General features: G+C 52.5%; 1 protein-coding gene across 1 annotated transcript in view; it reads right to left on the reverse strand.

The window, feature by feature from the left end:
• Window positions 1-25,845, reverse strand: part of TENM4 (teneurin transmembrane protein 4) — a 786,343-nt gene that overhangs the window by 217,454 nt on the left and 543,044 nt on the right. The window contains 3 exon segments of the mRNA XM_005667171.2: window positions 10,812-11,047; window positions 12,251-12,349; window positions 23,129-23,381. Of these exon segments, the coding sequence (XP_005667228.2) occupies window positions 10,812-11,047; window positions 12,251-12,349; window positions 23,129-23,381 (588 nt within the window).

Below are 25,845 nucleotides of genomic sequence, written 5' to 3' on the forward strand. Positions count from 1 at the left end.
GAGCTCCCTCTACTTAACCCCAGGTTACCTGAAATCCCTGCACCTGCCGAGGACCCCTGGCTGCTGAATTTGCGAGGATTTCAAATTTCTGGGTGATCCAGCTGCCTGGAAGGATGAGAACTGCATTTACTCACCACCCGACATGGACCACTCACCAGGCTGGACCCTCTGCAGATGCTGCAGATGTTCCATCTCTTAAAGCTCAAAACACCCCTTGGATATTAAGAGACACATCATCAGTGAGGAAACCAAGATGCAGAGAAATGGGAAAACTTGCATGAGTAGGGCTGGAAGACAAAGCCTGTGCTTTTGCTACTGGACTGCACTGCTGCCTTTAGAAGGACAGAGTCATTTAGCTGGAGTTTTCTTCTTTTCCTGACAGAAGGAAAAAAATACTGTGTTTTTTGTGGCCACCTCCCTTCCCTTCCCTCTTCCTTCTTCCTGCCCGCCTCTCTCTTTTTTCTTGCATGAAAATGAAGAGCCCTTTGGCTGGGCTGCCGCATCTCTGTCTCTAGCCTTCAGCCCCAAGCATGGTCCTGACAGTAGGGAGCCGCTGCTCCTCCACAAGCTAGGTATTCACCGCGGTGAGAGAACAGCCATCACGGAGACTGCTGTCGCTTTCTCTCTGCATCTAAGTGCAATGAAATTATGTTATTTCACAGTAATTAGTCCAGGATAAAAACAAGGACTTGGGGACAATCTCTTTCCAAGGATGCTAAAAATCTGTAAAATTGATTCCTTTCACATGCTCCTGGGGCACAGCTGGGGGAGGATCACCCTGGACGCACGGCGGGGGCTCCTCCCTGACCAGCCACGGCTGTGCTGCCTCCTCGGGGTGGGAGTGGGGGGGCTGGAAACTGCCCGCAGGGCCAGGGCCCTAAGCGTCCTGGCAGAGTGCTCTGTCTCTACGGCCCCTGCTGTTGCTATAAAAAAGGAATATCAACTCTGATCCTTTTTGGCGAGGGGTGGGGAAGGCAGGGGCAGGGGGGGCGGGGGGGGGGGAGGAGGCCGGGGGGGGTGGGGGGAGACATTTCCAAACTCAGTTCGGCTCGCTGCTCAGCTCTCAAATTTAACCCATCTTGTTTGCCTCGGGGAGGGGGAGACAGACTTCATTCCCTAGTGGCTCTCATTAGAACAAGATGCCTGACGGTCGACGCCTACCTACAACAGCCGATTACCTGCAGTCACCGAGGAGGACACAGGCAGAGAGGGAGCAAGGCTCTCGCTTCAAAGGCCCAGGGTTGCAAGGAACAGACATGGGTGCACCGCCAGGCTGAGCCCCGCCGCCGACTCCACCTCTTGGCCACCTCTGGCTTTCCCTCCACTCAGCTTCCAGTCACTAGTTTTTATCGTCACAAGGTCTCCTGGCTTCGACATGTGGGGTCCCTGTTCCCTGCAGGAACCTAAGCCTCTGCTCCTTCCTTTCACTCTCCCTCCACTCCCCGCCTTGCAGCATCGGGGGACGGGGCTCTGGTCCTGCCCCCACACCTTCTCTCCTTCCACAAACTTCTGCTGAACACAGGCTTGGTCAGGCGGTGCCCTGGCCCAGGAAGCAGTGGCCACAGACCCGAGCAAGACAGAAAGTGCTTCTGCCTCCACGGAGTTGACGGTCCCGCGGAGGAGGGAGAGCCGAGCCGGTCCTTGGCACAGGCACCTGCTGCCGTGGCCGGGAGATCCCTGATTCTGAATCTGGTCACTAAATTGTTTCGTCGCTACATGTCTCAAAAACAGTACCTGGAACTACAGAGGTAGGGAACAGACGAGTGGTTGCCAGAGGCCGAGGATGAAGAGACAGGACTGATGGCAAAAAGGGAACTTTCGGGGTGACAGAAACGTTGTGTTTGGGTGGCAGTGAGGGCCACACCACTCTCTCCGTTGGTCAGAATTTATAGAATGGTACGCCTAAAAAGTGTTAATTTTCTGTCTGTAAATTGTATCCCAACAAATCTGATTTTAAATGCCAGCGGTTAGGGCCTAGTGGCTGAGTGGGTGCGCGGGTAAGACAGCCCTGTCTGAGGACGGCGTGGGTCTTGGGGACCCCTAGACTAGACCCCTGGTCTTGGTCCTTATGAGTGCAGCCAGAGCCCTGAACACCACCAGGGCGAGAACTATGAAGAGTCGGGATCCTGGTTCGACCCCGTTGCCCTCCAAATCCACCCTTCCCTGTCTGCCCTGCTCTGTGCCCTGGGAGGCTGGTCCATGTGGGTCTGGGTCAACGCGTTTCCCGAGGCTCCGGCTCCCGGTTGGGTTCTACCAATGGGCAGAGCTGAGAGGGCGGGGAGAGAGCGGGGTCGGTAAGACGGAGCGTTTTCTTTCACGCTGAGCTGAAGCACGTTGAATGACTTAGGTCTGCGGCTAGTCTTGTTCATGCCTACGGTACAGGTCCAGCTGCTCGTCTTAGGGAGACTGAGTCCTTCAGTGGGTGGCATGGATAGTAATGGCAGCAAGAGGACCGGGGTAAGACCCATTGGTCTACACAGTTGGGGCACTTCAGAGTCACTCATCTCACTGTAGACACAAGCGGCCCGCTCCACGCAGGCAGCCCTCTTGGGAGCAAAGTCTCCTCCCGGAGTCGGAGTCAGCCTCGCCATCACTTCTCCCTGGGGCGCCTGTTCTGCCCTCTGCAGCCCCACGGAGCAAGCCTGCCCGCTCCTCTGCGTGGCGGCCTTCCAGACAATGCCGAGAGCCACGCCAATCTCCTCAAGTCCTCCTTTGAGGGGCTGAAGGATATTTGTCTGGGGTCCGTCATAAGGAGAACAATCTATATATATCTTGCTATTAGCCATCCCCACGGAGCAGCGTGAAGAAATCAATTTTGGAGAGAAAGCCTTTTTTACAGGATCCTGGATCTTTATCGCTTTTTTCTCCTCCTAAAAGATCAAGTTCAATCATCTCCATTTCCCATTCTTTGGGCTATAAAGCTAAACCTATGGCTTCTATCCCGAAGGCCTGATGTGAAGTTGAAGAGAAAGGGGAGAAAATGAGCCTCATTGGTGACTGATAACACTCAATGCCCAGAGTAGCCCAGGCCTGTCTGTGCATTGGAAGCAAACAGCATCTGAGATTCTGATGGTGCATGAGCTGAACCAGGCAGGGATGACTGCGGGGAAGCCAGAGGTACAATCACCCTGGCCTCTATTTCTAATCCTTCCTCTACTCATTTCATATCATGTCACCTGTAATCTGAGCCCCAGGACAGAAAATACACATTTCTGCCTCAATGCTTGTGCCCTCACTCTTGGACCTAGAGAGCCCTTGGCAGGTTTTACCATCGTGCAAGATCTTTTATTCAATGAGACTGACTGAGCACAGCTACCTTGTGCCAGGCTTTGTGTTAGGGACTGAGTATGCAGCAGAGAATAAGACATTAGGAGGTGGGAGGCCACACCCCTAAAAAGAAGGCAAGTTGAAGACCCCCCTCTGCCTGGGTTGCTGCCAGGCGGAAGTCACATGTGCACGGCCAATGTCAGGGATCACCGGGGAGCCTGCAAAAGTCTGTCCAAGCCACACCACTGAGTGCCCAGGTCCACCTCTGTCAACACTGCCCAGATGACTCCAAGAGCTGGGGGTTCAGGCTCTTCCAGACCATGAACTGCAATAATATTCTAACCAGCAACACCCTCGGAAAGCTGCCTTTTGAAAAGTGGTGATTAATCTTAGTAATGTTCTCACTTATAAATTAAACTATCACCACTTCAAGCAAGGGTTCTTTTTTTTTTTTTTCTTTTCAATCTACCATCAGCTGATGGTAGAGGTGAAAAATGCAATCTAATTTTAAAAAAGAGTCCCTCATTGCTATGGAGCATGCTGGAACGTTCTCCTGCAGTTAGCCAGAGGCTGCTGCAGCCCACGCTTGAGACCCCACCCTTGAGGTCTGGGTTCAGGTTCCCATGGACATCGCTCTACATACTGGGAGGGACCTGAGAGAATCATCAATGCCCACCTCATCCTGGGCTGAGACAACTGAGGCCCAAGGAGGGGTGACAACAGCCTCCTGAGGCCACCAGCAAGGGAGTCCTCCTTTGTCACATCATCTTTTTCAACATCATCTTATTTAATGTGCCTAACAGTCTCAGGAAGGAAGTCCTGTAATCTTCCTACTTTGCAGATGAGGAAACCAAAGCTCAAAAAAGGTCGCAGGGCTGGAGAGTGGCAGAGCTGCGATCTCCACTGAATCCCATCTTCTCCTCTCTCTTGGAGCTGCCTCGAGACATCACAGAGGATGAGGCCCCGCCCTCCAGGCTGGACTTGGACGTGACCATGAACGAAACTGCATCCCAGGGCCCTCGGGTCCCTGTTCGAAGGGAAAGCTCTTCCTGGTTCTTGTGTTTTGAACAAGCCTGTTTTGGCTCGTATTCCGAAGGCCTCTCTGGCTAGACAGGGGCCTGACGGGTCCTCCAGATACGACCCCCTGGGCTTTTCCACAGCACTCACTGCTGCTTTATACACAGCCCCTCAGAACACGAGGGGAGCTGTCAGTTCTCTCTGGGCAGAGGCAACTGGCAGAGAAGCAAAAATCAACTTTTGTCCTAGTTAAAGAAATGATGTGAGGTGCTGTGGGGGTAATGATGCTTCTGGCGGCTGCTTCCCTGGAACAGCGAGACATCCATACAAATGTCTTCTGACAGGTCGCCCCGGCTGTTCTGTCAGCTGCCCTGAGAGTAACGCAGGCTGGGAAGCCTGCAGGCGCGGCGGGGAGACAAGGCTGGCTCAAGTTCTCACTCAAGACTTACTAGGACTCTTCCATAGGATGCTAATAGTTCTAATAAGATTATGAGCAATCACAATGGCAGCTTTTTTTTTTTTTTGTCTTTTTGAACCTCCATGGCATATGGAGGTTCCCAGGCTAGGGGTCTAATCGGAGCTGTAGCCGCTGGCTTCTGCCAGAGCCACAGCAACTCGGGATCTGAGCCACGTCTGCAACCTATGCCACAGCTCACGGCAACGCCGGATCCTTAACCCACTGAGCAAGGCCAGGGATCGAACCCGCAACCTCATGGTTCCTAGTTGGATTCGTTAACCACTAAGCCACGACGGGAACTCCTGGCAGCTAACTTTTACTGAGAGCAAACTCTGGGCCAGGCAGTGGGTTAGGTGCTCTGTGCGAATTGTCCTACTAGAATATCGCAACAGCCTGTACAGTGGTCACTATTACTACCCACTATTATTGTGCGGATGGTTAAACTGGGGCTGAAAGAGGTTAAAGAAACTTGCCCAAGGTCAGAAAGCATGGAAGCAGCAGAGCGGAGCTTTGAAAGCAGGCAGCCTCATTTCAGAATCTAAGCTCTCAACCATGATGATACCCTCAGTTTTCTCTCCTGAAAAATGGGCCTCATCATTCCAGCCACCTCCATGATAAGAGCCATAAGGAAAGTGGAACCTGACATTCGGAGAAGTTAAGTAACTGGCCCAGTTTATGCAGCCAGCAAGAGAAGGGGCCAGGGCCTAAATGAGGCCTTTGATCCTATATTGTCTGTTCAAGTCTAGAACCTACAGCATCCTGGCTGGGAGGACTCTCTTTGAAATCCTATGTCATTTATTGACTGTGTGACCCTGGCAAGTTTTTTGTTGGGTCTTGCTTTGTTTTGGTCCTTTTAGGGCTACATCAGGGCATGTAGAGGTTCCTAGGCTAGGGGTCAAATTGAGCTGTAGCGGCTGGGCTACGCCACAGCCACAGCAACGTGGGATCCAAGCCATGTCTGTGACCTACACCACAGCTCACGGCAACGCCGGATCCTTAACCCACTGAGTGAGGCCAGGGATCCAAGCTGCATCCTCATGCATCCTAGTCACATTTGGTTCCGCTGAGTCACGACCGGAACTCTGGCAAGTTTTTAACTTCTCTGAGCTTTAGTTTCCTGCACATGGATTTCTTTTCTTCAGATAAGAGAAGGCAGGGTGTGGAGAGGGAGACTGAAAGGACCTGAAAACCTTCCTAAGGAGCATGAGCGACGGAAGGTGGGACCTCATCCCTGAGGCAGCCTCTCTGAATGGGCGTCCTTTGGGGACAAAATAGGTATCTCCTCTCTGAAGAAACCCCCAGGCTCAGGGAGGGTCCTCCTGAGACCCCCAGCCCAGACCAGAGCAGCCAGTAACACATCCAGGGGAGGAGGAGGCCCCAGGCCCTGAAGTCTTCTTATATTTTTTGCTTTTGTTTTGCTTTGTTTTTTTGTCTTTTTGCCATTTCTTGGGCTGCTCCCGCGGCATATGCAGATTCCCAGGCTAGGGGTCTAATCGGAGCTGTAGCCACCAGCCTACGCCAGAGTCACAGCAACTTGGGATCTGAGCTGTGTCTGCAACCTACACCACAGCTCACGGCAATGCCGGATCCTTAACCCACTGAGCGAGGCCAGGGATCGAACCCACAACCTCATGGTTCCTAGTCGGATTCGTTAACCACTGCGCCACGACGGGAACTCCTATTTTTTGCTTTTTAGGGCCGCACCGTGGCATATGGAAATTCCCAGGCTAGGGGTCTACGCTACAGGCACAGCAACGGCAGATCGGAGCCACATTTGTGACCTACACCGCAGCTCACGGCAATGACGGATCCTTAACCCACTGAGCTGGGCCAGGGATCGGGCCTGCATCCTCATGGATACTAGTTGGATCCTTAACCTGCCGAGCCACGGTGGGAACTCCCCTGAAGTCTCTGTGGGTGGTAGATGCTGACTCCAAATTCTCTCTCTTGCTATGTAAATAACCACAAACGTCACTGCAAGACGAAGGTCGCTGGCCGCTTGTTTCCCAGTCAACATTCCCACTGAGAAGCTGAACGTCAAGTGTACCTGTCAGAGCTCCATGCAGACATGGCAGCCCTGAGCAGACGCCAGAGGAAGCAGTTCTTTCCTGCCTCCGTTTTCGACTCCCGCTTTGCGGGTGAAGTGATGCAATTCTTATCTGGAATGTGATAGGATGTAGAAAATAATTACAAATGAAAAGGTTATTCATAATTTTTAAATGAGTTAATTAGTAAACCCAGTCAGACTCGCTCATTACAGTAATTAATAATTGATTATACTTGAAATTAAACACACTTTTTCATCAAAAATCTAATTAAATATCTCTGCTATCTGCCTGTTGATGAGATCAGCTGGTCTGCTGGCAAAGTCTTTGTTAAGGATATTTGTGCTCGGCAGAGACAATTAATTTGATTTTTAATAATTGATAGTTCCTTACAAGTTAGGCACCACAGCCTGTGATTATGGCCCAGCAACATGAGCTCAGCCCCAGAAGCCGGGGAAAGCAAGCACAGGTTGCCGCCTCAGCCCCTGGGGACAGGTCGGGACAGGCCTTGCACCTGCAGGGCACTTGCTGCACTAGCTTACTCTTACCGCATCCTTCTGAGGTGATGGATGGGTTGTGCCTATTTTCTAGATGAGAAATCAGGACTCAGAATGAGAAGCAAGTTGCCCAAGGGTGACCAGCTGCTCGGTGGCTGAGCTGAGAATGGAATCCAGGCCCTCAGACCAGCATAGGCTCTGCCCCAGCACCCTGCTGACTGGCCAGGTAATGAAGAGAAGGCGCCTGCTTGCCTCTGTCCTGGCCCCTGGATAGGGACCCTAGACTCCTGTTTTAAGTTTTCTATACAGATCGTGTTTGGTCAGAAGGATGCATTTATTCTTGGCCAGGACACATCATCAAGGGGCTGACCTCTCCCAACTTGAGACACAGATTCGTCCCAAATGGCCTCACATCCACCCTCTCCTCTCTGGCTACACCGTCCCCTTCTTACTGAAACCCTCAGCTTCTGACTCGCTTATGCAATAGGGCCTGGCCTTCCTGCCTCTACCCTAACCTTTCTGAACTTGGCATCTGACTGTGACCTGCCACTGCTTAAAGCCCTTTGGTGGCTCTCCGTGGCCCATCCAACAAGGTCCTTAACTTGGCCTCCTCCTGCGTTAGCTCCAATCGTGTCCCTCCGACCTGCCAAATACTTCAAACACAGAGAACGCCTTTGCCCGCACATCCTCCTTCTTTAAGACTCTGAAACTTCCCCTGGTTTGAAATACCTTGCCCTCACGTCTGCTTCCGGGGGTGACTTCAAGATCCAGCTAAAACGTCACCTTTCACAGGAAGCCTCCTCTGGTCCTCCTGGCAGGGCTGGCGTGCTCCCAGAGCCCCTGAGCCGCCTCAGTCCCCACTAGCCCAGCCGTGCCATGGTCCCACGTCAATCACTGCTTCTAGGCTGCTAGCACCTCAAGAGTCGGGGATGTGTTGTTAGCCCGAGCATTTAGCCTAGAGCCTGACCCAAGGAAGGTACCCTGTTCGGTTCGCTAAATGAAAAAGAAAATCCACAAAATCGTGGATGCTAAGACTGTCAGTGTTGGAAGGAATATTAAAGGTCATCCAGTGAAACCTCCTGGTCAGTGAATGACTCTCTTTCTTGGGTGCGTGGTCCTTAAGCACTGTTTGCACCCTTCCTGGGCAGGGAACTCACTACTTCCCATAGTAGCCCCTATCTTTTTAATTTTTTATTTATTTATTTATTTTTGTCTTTCTGCCTTTTCTAGGGCCGCTCCCACGGCATATGGAGGTTCCCAGGCTAGGGGTCGAATCAGAGCTGTAGTCACTGAACTATGCCAGAACCACAGCAACATGGGATCCGAGCCGCGTCTGCAACCTACACCACAGCTCACGGCAACACCGGATCCTTAACCCACTGAGCGAGACCAGGGATCAAACCCGCAACCCCATGGTTCCCAGTTGAATTCGTTAACCACTGAGCCACGATGGGAACCCCAAGGAGCCCTATCTTTAGATAGTTGATGAGGGACCGTGCATTCTTACTAAGTGGGAGAGGGAAGAAACCCACGGGATGGGAAACAGAAGAAAGTTGACATAATCATGGAAAGATTTATTCTTTCTTTCTGAACTAGGTTACACAGCACATAGCGCAAACCTTAAGACTTCAGTGCAAAACAAGCTGATAATCTACACGCGGTGAACTACTTGACTCTTGACAAACAGTGACACTCCTTGTTCAAAAGTCTACTCATCTGTAACATATAATAATGTCGGTCAAGGGCTGTGTTAGTGGTTGGTGAGGACACAGCATTGGTGGGGCCAAGAAGAAACTTTCGTGCCAGGTGACTGTGCTCGGAACCCCACAACCTTCACTGGTAACTCAGTCTACACCAATTATGAGCCTTTTGCAGAGCTTGCGGAGGTGCCGACCTCTCCCCGTTTGGCTGTCCCCTTTACCCACTGACTCAGAGCAGGGATGGAAAACACCTGCCATCAATATTCTCCACCCCTGTGGCCACATCAGACATCAGTAATCAATCACAGAGACTCCCTTCCACTGAGTCTGAATATAGCCTCAGGATCCTTCCCAACACAGCTTTCTAGGTGGCAGCAGCTCATCATTCAGACAGAAGAATACATGAAACGTATATGTCAACCTGACCTTGAATCCATGAAATGCACTGAGGCAGTCTTCACAAGGGGAAAAAAGAGCTGGCATGCCAGATGAGGTTTATTACACCTTGAGATGTTTACGGAGACCTATTTGTTTGCAAGACTATCGGGTTCCCGATTACTTGTTTTTCTTATAAAATTCAAAGATCTTAAGAGGGAAGGGACCTTAGAGCTTACAAGACCCAAACCCCCATCCACCCCTGAATCCCTTCTCCGCATCCCAAACACGCGGGAGCTGTGCTCTATTAATTCCCAGTGACAGCGCTTACTACCTTTTAAGACAGTCCTTTTCCATCCGCGATACTTCCGCTTGTCACAAAGTCCTTTGTCACCATGGGCAGCACTCTGTCTTCCTTTGGCCTCTGCCCATGAGTGCTATTTCTACGTGTTGGGCTTACACTAAAAGGTCCCTTTTGCTTGGAGAATTCTCTCAGAATTCCTTAGCATGGCTTCTCACCTGCCTGACCCACCTTAGGTCTTAGAATTATGGAATGTGAAGGTGGGAAAGGACAGAGGCTTAAGCCAACCCTGCTGGCTGCCTTTCCGAGCAGGCTGCTTTACCCAGAGACAACGGACTCTACAAAACACCCCCAGGTCTCTTGAGATTAACATCTTTCCTGGGAGCAGACCGAGGATCAAAGAGACGGGTCCAAAGCAGGAAACAAGACTGAGTTGCAAACACCTCAAAAGATCCAGTGGGAGGCATCGCAAGCAAGGCGGTGGGCCAGGAGGAGCTGCGGACACGGCGAGGAGCCTGGGGTTGGGTGGGAAGGCCAGCCGGTGCTGCTGTGGTCTCTGCGCTCCCCCAGCCAGCTCTAACTGCTCCCTGGGGCCCTTCCTGACCGCAGTTTAATCCTGGCTCCCCCAGGACCCTCAGACCGCTCTTGCCAGCCCCTCACCTTCAGACGTGCTTTGCTGGCTTGAGGTCCTCAGAGTCCAGTCTTTGGCAGTTTCGGTCCAACCCCAGGGCACCCCATTTCCTTCCTGCTCCTCACTGCAGCTACCTGGCACCAACAGGAGAGGCCAACCTGCTGTCCAGCACCCCCCCTTGTCATTCCATTCGTCGTGACTCCAAGCTATGGCACTCGTGTCACAGATCATCTCAAAAACCAGTCTGAATGAGTGTTAGAGCTTAGGGCCAGGCCTCCACCAGGTGAGGGAGCCAACACTGAGCCTCCTGTCTGGTACACACGCAGAGAGCAGGTGAGGGTCCCGAGAGCGGACCTGCACAGTTTTGGGGTGCAGGCCAGTCCAGCACTCCAGTGCTCCACGGCTCACGCTGCCGCTCTGACTGCCATGCCGGCAGGTGCCTTCAGGCCCGCAGGTGTCTCGGTCACCGCCCTCTGGGCCAAAGGGGAACCCAGGGAGGCTGGGGTGAGGGAGGCGCTTACCCACAAAGTACGCCAGCAGGATGACCAGCGCGGCCGAGATGACGATGGCGCTCAGGGCCGCGCACTTCCAGTTGCAGTACTTGGAGGGCTTCTTGAGGTTGAAGGCCGGTCGGGAGAAGGTGCTGCGGGGCAGGGGCCGGGGCGGGGGAGAGTACACAGTACTGGACGTCAGGGGGTACCCCGGCGACGTGGTGCAGAAGAGTGGGGAGGTGCCCCCCGGCTTGAAGAGGAAGTGCCTGTGGAGGGAGAGAAGCCAGAGCGGGTCAGGTCTGCTGACGCCCCGGGAGCCCACGCCGACCTGGAGGATGGAGGCAGCAGGAGAAGAAGCATGCAGAGGAGCCTGGAGAGAGAGAGAGAGAGAATCACCACGGAGGAGACGGAAGGACAGGAAGAAGGAGAACCACGTACTGGACCACAAAATGGCACACGAAGACACGTTTCCACAAAACACGGATGGGACAGCCCTACCCATGGGGAACCCACCCAAGCCAGGGCAGAAGGTGCTACCAGCTGGACAGAAGGCTGGGTGTTGAGATCCTTGTCCTGGGAAGAGGATGGGGCTGGGATGCACTTTCTTGGGGAAATAAACTAGATCTTCTCGAAAATGATCGTAGTAACTTAGAAAGTATTTATAGTCCTGTTCTGCCTTCTGGAGATTAAGGAACCTAAAATTTCTCTTCTCCCTTCAATAGGCACTTTGCCTTTGCACCTTGGACAAATGGAATATCAGCATTTCAGTCTGAGTGGGAACCAAGAAACCGCCACCAAGCTCACCATGGTCAAGAGTCCCGCAGACTGCTAAGAAGCCAGCCTACTGCCTTTCGTGCCCCTGGTAAATGCCATGGGGTGGGGGAGGGGAAGCGATGGGCAACTGTATCCTACAGCCCGGCTACAGTCTTGAGGGCAGTGTGGCAAGGTCAAAGCACACAGTTGTGGCCAAACTAAAAGTCAGGAAGTCCTCCACAGCGTGGCTTTGACCATGGCCATGGGAGGACTGGGACATAGCCAGGGAAATGGGGTGCATGGGTTGCACTGTGTGTCCCCGAAGTCTTAGGGTAATGGGTAAGTCTTAGGGGAGTCTTGTACCCTGCTGGGGTGCAAGATGCCTTAGCCACAGAGTTCATGGCCAGCCTACATACAAGACAGGGCCTGCGCTGCATAAAAAACTGCTCCATGAGATGGCCTTCAGAATGGCAGAGGCAGCCGATGAGATGCCAGGAGTGTCATATTAACAAGACAGCTGTTAATATGCTGGGGGACAGGGTATTCCAAGGATAACCCCTTGCAAGTTGAACATGGACTTGGGGATGGGCATGCACCATGGCCTCATCGCTCCCCCAGGAGATCCCAGGGAAAGGTCTCAGGGTCTACATGCAGGTGCGGGAGCCACGGGGAGAGGAGAGCACACACAGAGAGGAGGAGATGGGGATGTCACCTACCCGTCACTGTAAGCCCCATCATGGCGGGAGGCGCTGAGAATGTCCATCTCAATGAGGTTGTCCTGCAATGTCCCTAGGAATGGCTGCTTGCCTAGGTTTCTACGCACACATGGAGACATGAATGAAGCAATGAGTCATGCATCGATGAAGGGGGAGAGTAGAGAAACACACAGAGGGGCTGACTGGTCCGGCTGTGGGTGAGATCAGCAGTTTCCAGGCGATGGGTCTGTGTGCAAGCCACATGCGCCCGGGGTCTGCCTGGCCCAGAGCGGCGGGAGGGAGGTCTCTCTCTGCAAACCTGCATGTCTGCCAGTTGTGCGCATCAAATTGCAGCTCTCACTGGCGAAGGCTGATTACACTCAGGCACTGAGCTAGGCATGTCTCATTCATTTATCTCAAGTCTTTTTAAAAGAGGCAATGCAAGGAAGGCAGTGTCATCCCAATTTTAAAGGTGAGGAAATGGCAATACGGGGTGGTCCCAGGTTGTGCGGAGGTTACCAGCTAGCAAGGTTCAAAGGAGGAGGCTGAGCCCAGGTTGACCGGGTTCCAAAGCCTGTGCTTTCTCCTCTATTTGCTCCCTCCTGCCTACGTCTGCTTCCACAAGAGCCCAAGACACCTGCTTTGCTGGGCCAAGGGACAAAGACGAGCACTTGGGGCCGTTTGCTTTTACCGCAGAGGTCCTCGAACTTGAGTTGGCATCAGAGTCCTCTGGAGAGCTGAGCTTTGCTGAGGCCCAGTCCCAGGGACTCAGGGTCAGCAGGTGCTGGAGGCCTGGGAACCCGCATTTATTTATTTATTTTTTTGTCTTTTTTTTTTTGCTATTTCTTGGGCCGCTCCCACGGCATATGGAGTTTCCCAGGCTAGGGGTCTAATCGGAGCTGTAGCCGCCGGCCTACACCAGAGCCACAGCAACGCGGGATCCGAGCCGCGTCTGCAACCTACACCACAGCTCATGGCAACGCCGGATCGTTAACCCACTGAGCAAGGGCAGGGATCGAACCCGCAACCTCATGGTTCCTAGTCGGATTTGTTAACCCCTGCGCCACGACGGGAACTCCGGAACCCGCATTTCTTATAAGCCCCAGGCTGCGATGATATGTGGAGTGTCATTGGCAGTACAGGGACCTGTATGATGCCTGTGAGGATGGCATCCTTAGAGACCCGGGGGAAGGCTTCTTGTCTCCCCAGATGCCCTGAGGGCGGGGAGCATCTTGGGCTTAACCAGGCCTGCCAAATGGCATCATTCCCACTTGAGGGCGCAGGACCCTGTTTTCAGATATCTGGGGATCGCTGCCACCTCGCCTGAATTGTCCTGAGCAAGCTGGCAAGGGCATTGACCTGCTGCATGTGCCCAAGGAAAGGTCTGACTGTAGAAGCTGCCTTTGGGGTGCAGCCCTGCCAGGGACCTTGCTTCTGACTTTGACCAGGTCTTGAGAACCAGAAAACCTACATTCAAGTCCCTTCTTCTGCCACCTTCTGGCTGTAAACACCACCACCTCTTCTTATCTTATGCCACCTTCTTCGTCTGTAAAATGGGGAGAATAATCCTAAGCCCACAGGAGCATCTAAGGAATGTTGGGAGCATTTTCAAGGGCAGAACAAAGATTACAGAAGTACGGATGCTAGTTTAATATAATAATAATAATAATAATAATAACAACAACAACTACTGCTATGGACCCGACACCCAGCACATCCTATTCACCGTCTGGAACCCTGAGACTCTCATCCAGCAGACGCCTTCCTCCTCTGAGTCTCTGCCATCATCTTTGCGCTGCGAAGCTCCAAGAAATTACTGCCCTAAGGTCCTATCATGCAGGAAGCAAGTGGCAGAGCTGGACTGGAGCCTGAGTTTGTCTGACACCAGAGCCCAGGCCCTCTCTGTTCCTGACCCTGGGTTGCTGCCCTGCCTATGGTTTTGCCTCTTGGGCTGCCCTGCAGACCGACACGAGGACAGGGTGCCAGTACTATCTCAAGGCGCCATGGCAGTGGCATTGCCAGGGACGTGAGGGCACAGGTGACACTGCTGTGCATCTGGGCCTCTGCGTCCTGCCAAGGTGGGGGTGCAGGGGGGACCTCCCCTTCAAGGGCCCAGCAGCCTGGGCGGCAGGCTCTCCTCGTGGTGTTCACTGCCCTGGGGCATCCCACAGAGCCTGGGAGTCACTGCAGGCGAGTGGAAGTCCCTGTGAGTGGCCTCACTTCCACCTCCAGGTAGGAGGCCTTGTGACACAGGGGGAGGCATGCAGGCCTGGGAGTCAGGACGGCGCGGTTCCATGATGCCTCATGGTCCTCAAGCAGGCGAGTCTGTCTCTCTGAGCATCACAAACTGTGATAATCACTCTCCCAAGAAAAGCTTGAGTATCATCTGGACCATGATGCTGCCCTGCTCCCCATCTCCAGGGGCTTCACGGGAGTAAAACCACAGTCCTTACCGGGGCCCCCAAGATCTCGCAAGGCCCACTGCTGCTTCGCCAAGCTCACTGCCTGTGCCTCGCTCACATTGGCCTCCTCGCTATTTCTCAACAGGCAAAGCCTTTGCTGCCATTGGCTGAATCACCTTCTCCCAACTATCTGCATAGATCATTCCCTCCCTTCCCACCTGACCTGCAGGAGCTCGCACCTACTCTGCCTGGCCATCTGAGGCCCCTGCACTGCTTTCGTCCTCCACATAGCACTAGACACACACACGCACACTCATATATGTATATGTGTGTACCTGCTTGTGCGCGTGTATAGATAAGCTGGTTTTTGTGGGTTTTTTCCTTTTTTTTTTTCTTTTTTCTTTTTTGTCTTTTCTAGGGCCACTTCCCATGGCATATGGAGGTTCCCAGGCTAGGGATCTAATCGAAGCTGTAGCTACCAGCCCACACCAGAGCCACAGCAACGCAGGATCTGAGCCGCGTCTGCAACCTACACCACAGCTCACAGCAACGCCGGATCCTTAACCCACTGAGCAAGGCCAGGGATTGAATCCGCAACCTCATGGTTCCTAGTCGGATTCGTTAACCACTGCGCCGTGACGGGAACTCCTTTTTTCCTAATGCAATTGAGTTCCGTGAGGGTAGGAATCTTCTCTGTTCTGTTCTCTGCCCAGATGCCCAGTGTCTAAAAGAGCGCCTGGCACACGGGAGTGGGCATGCAAATAACATCTGCTGGATGCTGCAGATGATGGGTGTGCAGAGGGAAGTGTGCCTGGCAGACCGCAGGCACGCAGTTGGCGTTTAACTGATTGGTAGCATAGGCGATGCTGTATTATTATGTCCTCCATGCCCTGCATTTCGGGAGGGAATTTTCAGTCTTTTTACAGTCTATACAGCCCAGCCTGAGCAGACCCTGACTGCCCCGTCCAGCAGGCCATGGATGAGTTCATGCTGCCTCCCTGGGGACCGAGGCTGGCCGCGTGGCACCCTCAGAACACGTGGTTGTCTGGCCTGCATCACTAGGCAAGGACTGTGCTCTTAGGGTCAAATCTATACTTTAAGACTCAGCAGAAACAAATAAATATGTTCAGAGTAAAAAGACAAAGGATAAAGATTGACATGTTAACAGCAAGGATTGCCAGTATCTGGATCAAGTGCGATTTTTATTTTTAATTTTGTAAACGGAAAAGGAAATAGGTAATTAAAAAGAGAAAGTGCAATGACTTCCGAAAAGTATGTTCCGACAAAGGAAGAGGCAACACCACAGCAGCAACAGCACAGAGGCTGCCTGAGTGACAGAGCCCAGAGGACTTCCTGGAAGAGCCACCTGCCTGCTTGGATGTTAATCCTTTAGATCACGCTGGCACCGGGGGACAGAAGCACGTGCTGCAATGCTGTCTGTTCAGATGCTAGTAAGGCCTTGAAATAATAAACCATATTCTGTACGTTCCAAACTGAGTTCTTGGTCACATGATTTGGTCTCATGTGACGGATGAGAAAACCAAGGCCTGGAGAAACATGTGCCCTGCTCCCCCTCCCCCAACACAGCACGTCCGGGGCAGAGCTGAAACCAAAGCCCCGGCGTCCTGACTCCCAGGGCAAGGCCCCCCCATTACATTTCTTGTCTACCTCCACCTCCGGCGCCCTGCGTTTCCGGTGCTTCTGAAACATGAAAGTGACAAAGACGGCCTGATGGTAGCCCTGAGCTGCTGAGCCCTTCTTAGGTCCCAGTCCTGCAGGGTTTCCAGCTCACTGCTGCTGGGAGCTCAGGTATGGACGCCTGATCCATCTGCCCCTCACATGGGTGGGTGTTAACTCACTTTACAGATACGGAAACTGAGGTCTGGAAAGGTTAAGGGCCGGTCCAAGGTCACAGGACAATGAAAAGCTAGAAGGAGGCTTCATCCCAGCTCTCTCTGACCTCACAGCCCCAAGCTGCCTGTCAGGAAGGAGGTGCCAGGGGCTTGCAGGGGACACTGCAGCCCAGTGCTGCATTGCTCTTAAAGCTCTTCTTGGCACAGGGAGGGGACCAGCTCCTCCGTAAGCCTGAGGCAGAACCTGGGCCACCCGTGAGCTGTCTGGAGCAGGGGCTCCAAGTCTCTGACTCAGGACCAGCTGAGCCTGGCTCCCAGGGGCAGGACAAATGGCTCTGGGGAAGATGGGGGCAGGGAAGCTGAGGGATCAGTGGTTCTTGGGGACTGATCTGCTCAACAGCCCATCTCACCACGAGCCTGCTGTCCTGGACCATGCTTCCACCCCAAAGCCCTGGGACAGCCACCTGGTGGGGCAGGGCAGGAAGGCGTCATACCCCACCTTCTGCAGCTGAGGCCCCCAGGGTGCGCAGAGCATAAGAGACTCGGCCAAGTCCACGCTTAGAGTTAGTTATGGGGCTGGCATTTGAACACATGGTGAACAAACAAACAAACAAGGGCCAGGTCTTCCACGCCAATCCCATAAGGTCACTTGATTTGAAAGATACTGACACTTCTACTGTCCCCCGCCCCCATGCCCACAGGGAAAAGGCGACCTGCTGTTCATGCAGCTCGAGGCCTTCCATCGCTGAGTCCCATCTACGGCCATCTCCACGGAGACACCCCCCCCCCGGCCCCCATTGCTCCCTTCACCCACCTCTGAGCCTTCTCTCCAAAACGCCCAGCTCTCTCTTGCTTGGCACCCCTGTTCCTCATCTCAGAATTCCTGTCCCCCCTTGCAGATTCCTACCGATAAAGCCCTACGATGCTCTCTTTAATCATCAGGAAGGCGGCGCTGGACAGTGTTTAGGGACATAAGCTCTGGAGGCAGCCGGCCTTTGTATTATGGGCCTGGCCCTGGCCCTTACTGGCTGTGGTTCTCCCGCTAAGCCTCTTCAGTTTTCTGTTTCTTCAGATTCTTATCTCTAAAGTGGGGATGACGATGAGACTACCTATCCATGCAGAAGGCTTAAGACGGCAGTCCTGACGGCTATCCTTTGAAAGCCCTGCTTAGAAGGCTGGCCCGGGGCTGGTGTCTGGGAACGTAGGGTGCAGGCGAGTTCCCACCATGAGCTGAGAAGAGGGGCTGACTCACTGAGCCGAAGCTCTTTGTACAAACAATACGGTTTGTGCCGAGCACCTGCTCTCCTTCTGGGAGTCTGGATTTTGGGTACTTGCCAGGCAGGAGGTGTCCATGTGACCAGCCCCTAATAAAAAACCCTGGGCACTGAGTCTCTAATGAGCGTCCCTGGTTGCAAGCTCATTAGAGCACCTCGTAAGGGCTCTCTGAGTGTTTGTTATGATTGTTACTGGATGCTTCCAGGCAGAGGCAGCCACACCCTCCTCTCTGCTGGAGGCCAACCCTGGGCAGAGCATTTTCCAGGCAGCTCTTTGTTTATTCATTTATGGATCTGCCTCCCTCACTAGACCTTGTGCTTCTTATGTGGCTGTGTCTGTGTCTGATGCATGTCTGTGATGGAATCACCAAATGACAGGGACAACCGGCCAGCCGAAGTCCTTGTGATGCAGCGGGGCTGGCCCAATGCCCTAGGAGATCCTGTGTGCCCTGCTGGGCAGCACAGCAGCATTAGCCTGCCATCCTGAGCATGGGCAGGGCTGTTCCCCAAATTGTGTGTGACCACAAAATGGGCCCCAGGCTCCCAAACCAGGTCTGAGATGAGATGAGCTCCAGCCCGGGTCTGGCAGCCTTCTGCTCTGGCTTCCCTCTCTTCCGACAGGAGCCTGACGGGTTATTAATCAGACAGTCCCTGTGAAATCAATTAAGAGTCTGATGCTGCAGAGTGTGGAAGAAGTGCATCAGGCTTTAGGGGACCCTGAACACATGGCTCCCACCAGAATGGACCCCAGATGCACCTGCAGGGCTTAGGGCAACATGACACCCCTGCTCCCGGGGATGGGGGGGGGGCAGGCAGGGCTGCTCTCCTCCTTGGGGGACTCAGGCACCCTGGCGGAGAGCCAGAGACACCGAGGGTGCAGAGAAAGGAGTGGGTTAACCAAGTCCTCTCTCTCCTTCATCCTTCTGCCAGCCTTCCTTTCCCGCCAGCATGCAATCGACATCCCTCCTGGTCATTCTGCCAGCTGGTAAGGTACCTGCTCGGTTATTTATCTGAGACTCTCCATAGAGACTCAGCTGGACAATGAGGGAAGGGCCTGTGGCCGTTCCTCTGGGATCAGGAGGACCCTGGTTCTGGTGGGGCTTGGCGAAGCTGCTGAGGGGGCCCATCTCAAACAGGGCCCGCTCTCCGGGGCTTCTAAGCCTTTGTCCAGGTCGTGCCTCTCAGAGGCCCTCTCCTCCTGCCAGCTCTCCCCGGGGACTCCTGCCGGCTGTTCAGTGCACAGTCACGTGGCCCCAGGGCCGCTGGGAAGTCTTCCCTCTGCCTCACCAAGGCTCAGGCGAGGGTATGGACCCGTTCGTTTGTCCCGTCACTCCTTCACGCGTTCCTTTCACCCGTGCATTACCACCGAGCAAGGCCCGACCAGGCGGCAGGGCCGTGTCGAGTGCCGGGGACCCCGAGGCCATTGAAACTACACTTCCTGTGCTCACCTCTATCCTGCTGCCAAGTCTGTTCTCTTAAATGTCACACCCGCTAGGCACACAGTAGGCACTTCAAGAATATTAACTCAATAATGAATACGACGTGACAAGCAGCCGAACACTTCCTAGGGCTGAGACATTTTCAAGCATTATTTTATGAAACGGCTCCACCGCCCTTATGAGGCAGGATGGCAGAGTCGTGGTGGATGAGAATTCTTGGGCGCTTCTCCCTTTGAGAAGTGGGGTCTGTTGAAGCTGGCAGCTCTGTGGCTGCTTTGAGCAACAGAACATGGCAGACGTGACACCATGCCAGGCCCAGGCCAAGCCATTTAGGAGGATCAAAGGCGTCCTGTCTCACGGAGCCCTGAGCTGCTGAGAGCGAAGTACAGTTCCTTCCTTCTGTACGGAAGGCCATGTGGAGAGGCCCCCACACCGCATGAGAAGGAGAGGGACCCCACCAAGCCTAGCTTTCCAGCTGCCTCCTCCAGGAGGTCAGGCAGGTGAGTGGAGCCATGCTGGATCCTTTGGGTCAGCCCAGCCAAGAGCCAAGCACCACTGACGGCCTCCAGTCCACCCCACGTGGAAGGAGCAGAAGACTAGCCAAGCCGAACACTTCCTGAACTCCTGACTCACACTGTGAAGTATAATCAACTGGTGTTCTTCTTTTTTCTTTTCTTTTCTTTTTTTTTTTTGTATTTTTAGGACTGATCCCGTGGCATATGGAGGTTCCCAGGCTGGGGGTCTAATCAGAACTACAGCTGCCGGCCTATGCCAGAGTCACAGCAACACAGGATCTGAGCCACGTCTGCAATCTACACCACAGCTCGTGGCAGCACCGGATCCTTAACCCACTGAGCGGGGCCAGGGATCGAACCTGCAACCTCATGGCTCCTAATCAGATTCGTTTCCGCTGCGCCATGACAGGAACTCCCCAACTGGTGTTCTTTTAAACCGCTAAGTTGTGGAGTATTTTGTTATGCAGCAATAGATAATCAGAACAGGAATTCGCGACTATGTTCTCCAGTTGATAGATGAAGACTTACAAGGTCTAGGTCCACAGCTAGTGAGCACTGGAGTTGGGGTCTGAGCATAGGGTGTGTCTGACCTGAGAGCCTGTGCTTTGAACAACTCACTACAGTGAATGGGCCACCACTTACACCCTCCAAACATCACAGCCAAACTTGCCTCTTCAAAGGAGAGAAGAGATAGAACCTATGACTTCCTCCCAACTCCTCTGGTGAGGAGGAACTTAATGGATATTTTTTGAATGAGTTTTTTTTTTTCATAGGCTTGATATGCAGAGCAGATTTATATGGAAAAAATGGGAAATAGCTTTTATGGCATGTCTTGTAATGCTGTGCACTGTGCTGTGTGCTTCTCATAGATTTCCTTTCCTTCCAACCCAAGGGGCATGAATTCTTATCCCAGTTGACAGAGGGGGACATCGAGGTTCAGAGATGTTAGGGACACTGTCCAGCTAGTAAGTGCTAAGGCCAAGGTAGGAACCCAGGCCCATCTGATCCAAAGCCCACACCCTTCCCAGCTCACCACGCCCGTCACACCGCTTGTCAGACTGGACATCCATCCCTCTTAAACTATACTTCATTAGTTTTGTGCCGTCTACCAGTGGGTATTAAGTCCCGGAATTCTGACAGAGTTACTCATTGCGGTAGGCACCTCCCCAGGCTTAGGTGATCTTCAGATGCACAGAACTCTGGCGTCACAGAGGAAGCCTTCCTCAAACATTTCATCTGGATCTTCAAGCATAAGATTTTGCTAGACCAACAAGAGAGGAGGAAGGCGACTCTGGCAGAGAGTTGTGCAAAGAGCATGTGCAAAGGCACAGACAGAGGCATGGAGGGTCTGAGGATTTTGTGGAATACTGATAAAGACACATATATGCACATTCACATACACACACATATATACTGAACATTAAATGTATATAATTAGGTTATATATGTGTATGGATATATAGAAGACGGTGTATATGAACCCAGGCCAACATGTCTGGTTCCATTTGGTAGTAGATATGCGTGGCTTTCTCTTCCAACTTAGTTCCATTTCCTAACCATTCTACAGAACGTGAGTTGTGTGATAAAGCACAAGAAAGAAGAGAAAGTTGCCTGGGGTTTAAGCAGTGGATGTAAGAGGAGAGAACATCAGTCAGGCACACGGGCACTGGCCAATGAGGCAAGAGAGAGAAGCTGGGACCACCTGCACATCTCCAGTCAACCCTCAGGAGAATGTCCCCGCTGCGGGTCCCCTATCTTCCTTTCCCTTGAAAACCCTGGAGGACCAGCTACTTTGATCCTGTGTGAGAAAAATGAACACCCAAGAGGAGGGAGTGGCTGCCAGGCTCCAAGCAGACAATCAGAACCATTGATTAGGTGCTGCCTTCTTTTGACCATGTGCAGTCATTCAACAAGCACGATGGGAATAATGGAGATTCGATTAAACTACTCTGGGTGGGAAGACACACAATTATCCGCCTCTGTGATGAGAGGAAAAGAGGCACGCAGGGAAAAGTCACACCTAATTTTAAAGGCTGTCAACAGAAACATATAAATGAAGAGGCTGGGGGCAGGGTGGGCTGTATCTGTGAGAATTTGCTTTTGGAAAAATGATGGCACAGGAGCAGAATGGCACAAAAAGATACTGATTCTCTCTCACTGGACCCCACAAGCTCAGTGTGGGAATATCATAGCCACGTGCCGGGCAGAATCAGATGTGGGTACACTTTGCACGTACAGATCGACGTCACTTCCTTAAATGTGGTGTGACTTTTGTCCTCTTCCCAGATAAGGAATAGGAGTTTGAAGGAAAAAAAAAAAAAACAACAAACCTGTTTCCTGCTACTCTGAGAAATAAGGTGGACGATTAAGAGGCTCTAACTGTCCAGCCTGGAACGCATCATCCTCAGTTTAGGGAAAGTAGTGAAGGATTATGTCCCCCAAAGTCAAGTGCTTGTGGAGTGGCAGGATGATGGGTACATCTAATTTCTGCCTTTATATATCTTCCTGCGTTTTTTTCCACTGAGTTTATATGGTGTTTATAATCTTAAAAAAAATCTCATTTCCAGTTGGAAAAAAATGGGAAGGAAGATGGCTGCAAAGTGAAGCGGACTGAAACGCCTGAGTTGAAAGAAACTTTCTAGGAGGTTGGAAGTAGGGAGAGGTGGGGGGAGGGGGTCCAGGCCAGGAGAAGGCTGGGGGGTGTGGGAATAGCACTGCACCAGGGAGCGGGGTTCGAATCTCAGCTTATATGGACTGCCTGTGTGACCTGAACTAGTCACCTACCCTCTCTGAGCCTCAGCTTCCAACGTCTCATATGGGATCACAATAACACCATCTAGTTCATCAAGTGGTAAGCATTACATCCTGTCACACATACGAAAATCCCTGTCACCCAAATTCAAATGTACCAATGCGAGGGATTGTCAAGATTTTAGGAACTGAGGGGCTAGGCCAGCTGGAGAGGAGGAGAGGCGGGGAGGGACATGGCACTCACTGGGCACCCACCACAGGCCAAGCAGGCGGAGGGTGACCAAGTCACAGGAGGTGAAGGCAGAGGCGGGGGCCCAAGTCAAGCTCGGGAACCAGCTCCCTGCCACCTGTCAGCCCGGCTCACACACATCAGCACTCACCCACTGTTACCACAGCCCTCTGCGCCAGCAGCATCCCCCAGGGTACTAAAGGGAGGCAGGGCTCAGCTCCTTGACCCAGGTCACAGCTTCGGTAAGCAGCAGGCAAGCCTGGGTCGTCTACGCTGCTTGATGCCCTCTTTCTGCCCTATAGCTCATCCTCTTTCCCGCCGGCGGCAGCCAGAACACCACGCCCACACTGGCAGGACCCCAGCCGCAGACGCCTGGCCAGGGGGTCTCAGCCGGGCCGCCCCGCCCCTCCCGCCCCGGCCACCGTGCACCCCGCACCTGGTCTCCAGCGGGATGTTGCTGTTGAGCAGCCAGTTGTCCTGGGCGTGGGCAGGCTCCTGGGCGCCAGCCACGGGTTCTCCGGAGAGCGAGTGGTCCGTGGGTGCTGGGCTGGGGTTGCTCCTTGGAGTGAAGTTGCCCCGGTTCAGGGAGCTAACGGAGGCCGCGTGGTGCTGGTTGGGGCCGTGGGCGTGCGAGAGCGGCGGCGGAGGCGTCCGGAGCCGAGAGTGGTTCTGCAGGCCGCCCGGGGGATCTAGGGCACAAACACGCCAGTCAGTGGTGCAGGACGACCCCACGGGGACCACGTGGGAGCAGCTGGACCGCCCAGGGGCACTAGCAAACGGGACAGGGTCATGCATCAATAAACACGTACTGGACAGGCATTTATTGAGCACCTGCTATTCTACTGCTGGGGATACATCAACCAGCAAAGTAACAAAAATCCTGTGCCTACTGAGCTTCCATTTTAGCAGGAGAGCAAGAGATAATAAACGAAATTAAAACAAAACAAAACAAAACAAAACGAAAAAAGAGTAGCCTCCCATGTCACAGACTTCACAGCTGTTTTCTTTGCTACTTTTAGAGTATGGTCAAAACCAGTAGCTTCAGCACCACTGGGGAATTTGCTAGAAATGAAAATTCTTGGGCTCTGCCCCACACTTCCTGAACCATGAACCTTTGGATGGGGCCCCGCAGTTTGCGTAAACTCTCCAGGTGATTCTGATGCATGCCAGATTTTGAGAATCACTCATAATATACAATGGTACACAGCAAATGAAACCAACAGAATAAGAGATATAGGGTTTGCTAAGATGGTGATGAACCTGAGAAGGGGGCTGTGGCCTGTGTGTGGGGGGGAGACAGTGGTAAGATCTTAGATCAAATGGCCAGCGATGGCCTCAGCGAGACGCTGACTTCTGAGTAAAGGGAGGGAGTCAGGCTGGTGTCTGAGGGAATTAACCCTTCCCCCCCGACATTTCTTGAGCACTTACTATGTGCCAGGCCCTATTCTGAGCCCTCTTCCTGGGTTAATTCAGCTAATCCTCGAAACCCACTACAGAGCAGCTACTGTTTATAGCGCCACTGTACAGGTGAAAATATTAAGATACATATTTTGTTTACTTCTTTCAAGTACTTGCAACAATAGGTATTATGATCACCAAATTTACAGATGAAAAACTTAGACTCAGGCCAGGGAAGAAAACTGTTCAAGGGCACATGACTAGTGGATGTTATTTACAAAAAAATAAAAAATAAAGTTTCTAGTGATGCCACAAAGGAGGCAAGTCCGGTAGGTCAATCTTGAGTATCATCGGCCTAAGCTATGCTCACAGAAAGCCTGGATTTTGGAAGCCAAGGATGTTATGGGGGTGAAGAAGGCCCGGAAACTGGATACTGTTCTAGATTCTGCCGCTGATTAACCACACGGTCGTTGCTGTGTCCTGCAGGTTTATGTCCCTCTGATCCCGGTGTGATGGTATTTGCAGGTGGGGTTTGGGGGTGGTCATCAGGTTTTAATGAGGACATGAAGGTTTGGGGTCCTCATGATGGGATTAATACCCTTAGAAGAAGAGCCCAGAGAACTAGCTCGCTCTCTCTTTCTCTCTGTGCCATGTGAGGATATGGCAAGAAAGTGGCTGCTGGTAAACTAGGATGAGGCCTTTTACCAGATGCCGAATCTGCCCGCACCTTGCTCTTGGACTCTACAGCCTCCAGAACTGTGAGAAATGAGTGTCTGTGGGTTAAGCTACCCAGTCTACGGTAGTTTGTTTTAGCAGCCCACGGTAACTGACTTGTGGTACCCAAAAGTGTGATGATGCCGCAATAAATATCTAAAAAGGTAGAAGCAGCTTCGTATCTGGGGAACGGATAGAATCTGTGTGAGTTTTGAGGTGCATGCTAGAAAAAGGCTTTGTTGCTGTGGAGGGATAAGTGTGATTCTGCTAAGAGCTCAGGAAAAAAAAAAAGAGTACAGAAAGCGTCCACCTTCTTAAAAGAATACATACATAATTATGTACAGAATATTAACAGAAATATGGACACTAAGGGCAATTCTGATGAGGTCTCAGAAATGAGCATGTTATTGCAACAACGGAGACGAGGCAATCCTTGATACCCCGTGGCAAAGAACTTGGCTGAATTGTGTTTGTGTTCCGGTGTTTTGTGGAAGATGTACCATGCTGTGGTCCTGGAAGGGAGACGTTGTCAGCAATAAAATTAGATATTTCATGGAGGAGATTTCGAAACCAACTGTTGAAGGAGTGGCTTGGTTCCTCCTGGCAGTTTAGAGTAAAATGAGAGATGAGAGAACTGAATTGAAGAAAGAAGTGTTAAGCAGAAATAAACTACAACTTAAAGATTTGAAAAATTCTCAGCCTGCCTATCTTGCAAAAAAAAATGAGAAAGTGTGTACTGAAGAGGGTACCAAGGGGGGTGGGGGGGGTGACTGACCCCTTGGTAAGAAGATGGACATGGGTGTGAATGACAGTCCTTGTCAGCCACCCCAGAAGCAACACGGCCAATCTAAACCGACAGGGATGGAGACAGAATGAAGGATAGCTGTCAGAAGCTACAGGACTGGACGATAAAGCTATTTCGAATGTGTGCTATTCTTCAAGACAAGAGAAGACTAGCCTTGAAGGTGATTCAGAGGTCCTCTGGGCCTCTGCCTTGGTTTCAAAAGGCCTAAGACTAAGAGAGCCATGGCCATGTCACAC

This window comes from Sus scrofa, chromosome 9, assembly GCF_000003025.6.
Source record: "Sus scrofa isolate TJ Tabasco breed Duroc chromosome 9, Sscrofa11.1, whole genome shotgun sequence".
Lineage (NCBI taxonomy): Eukaryota > Metazoa > Chordata > Mammalia > Artiodactyla > Suidae > Sus > Sus scrofa.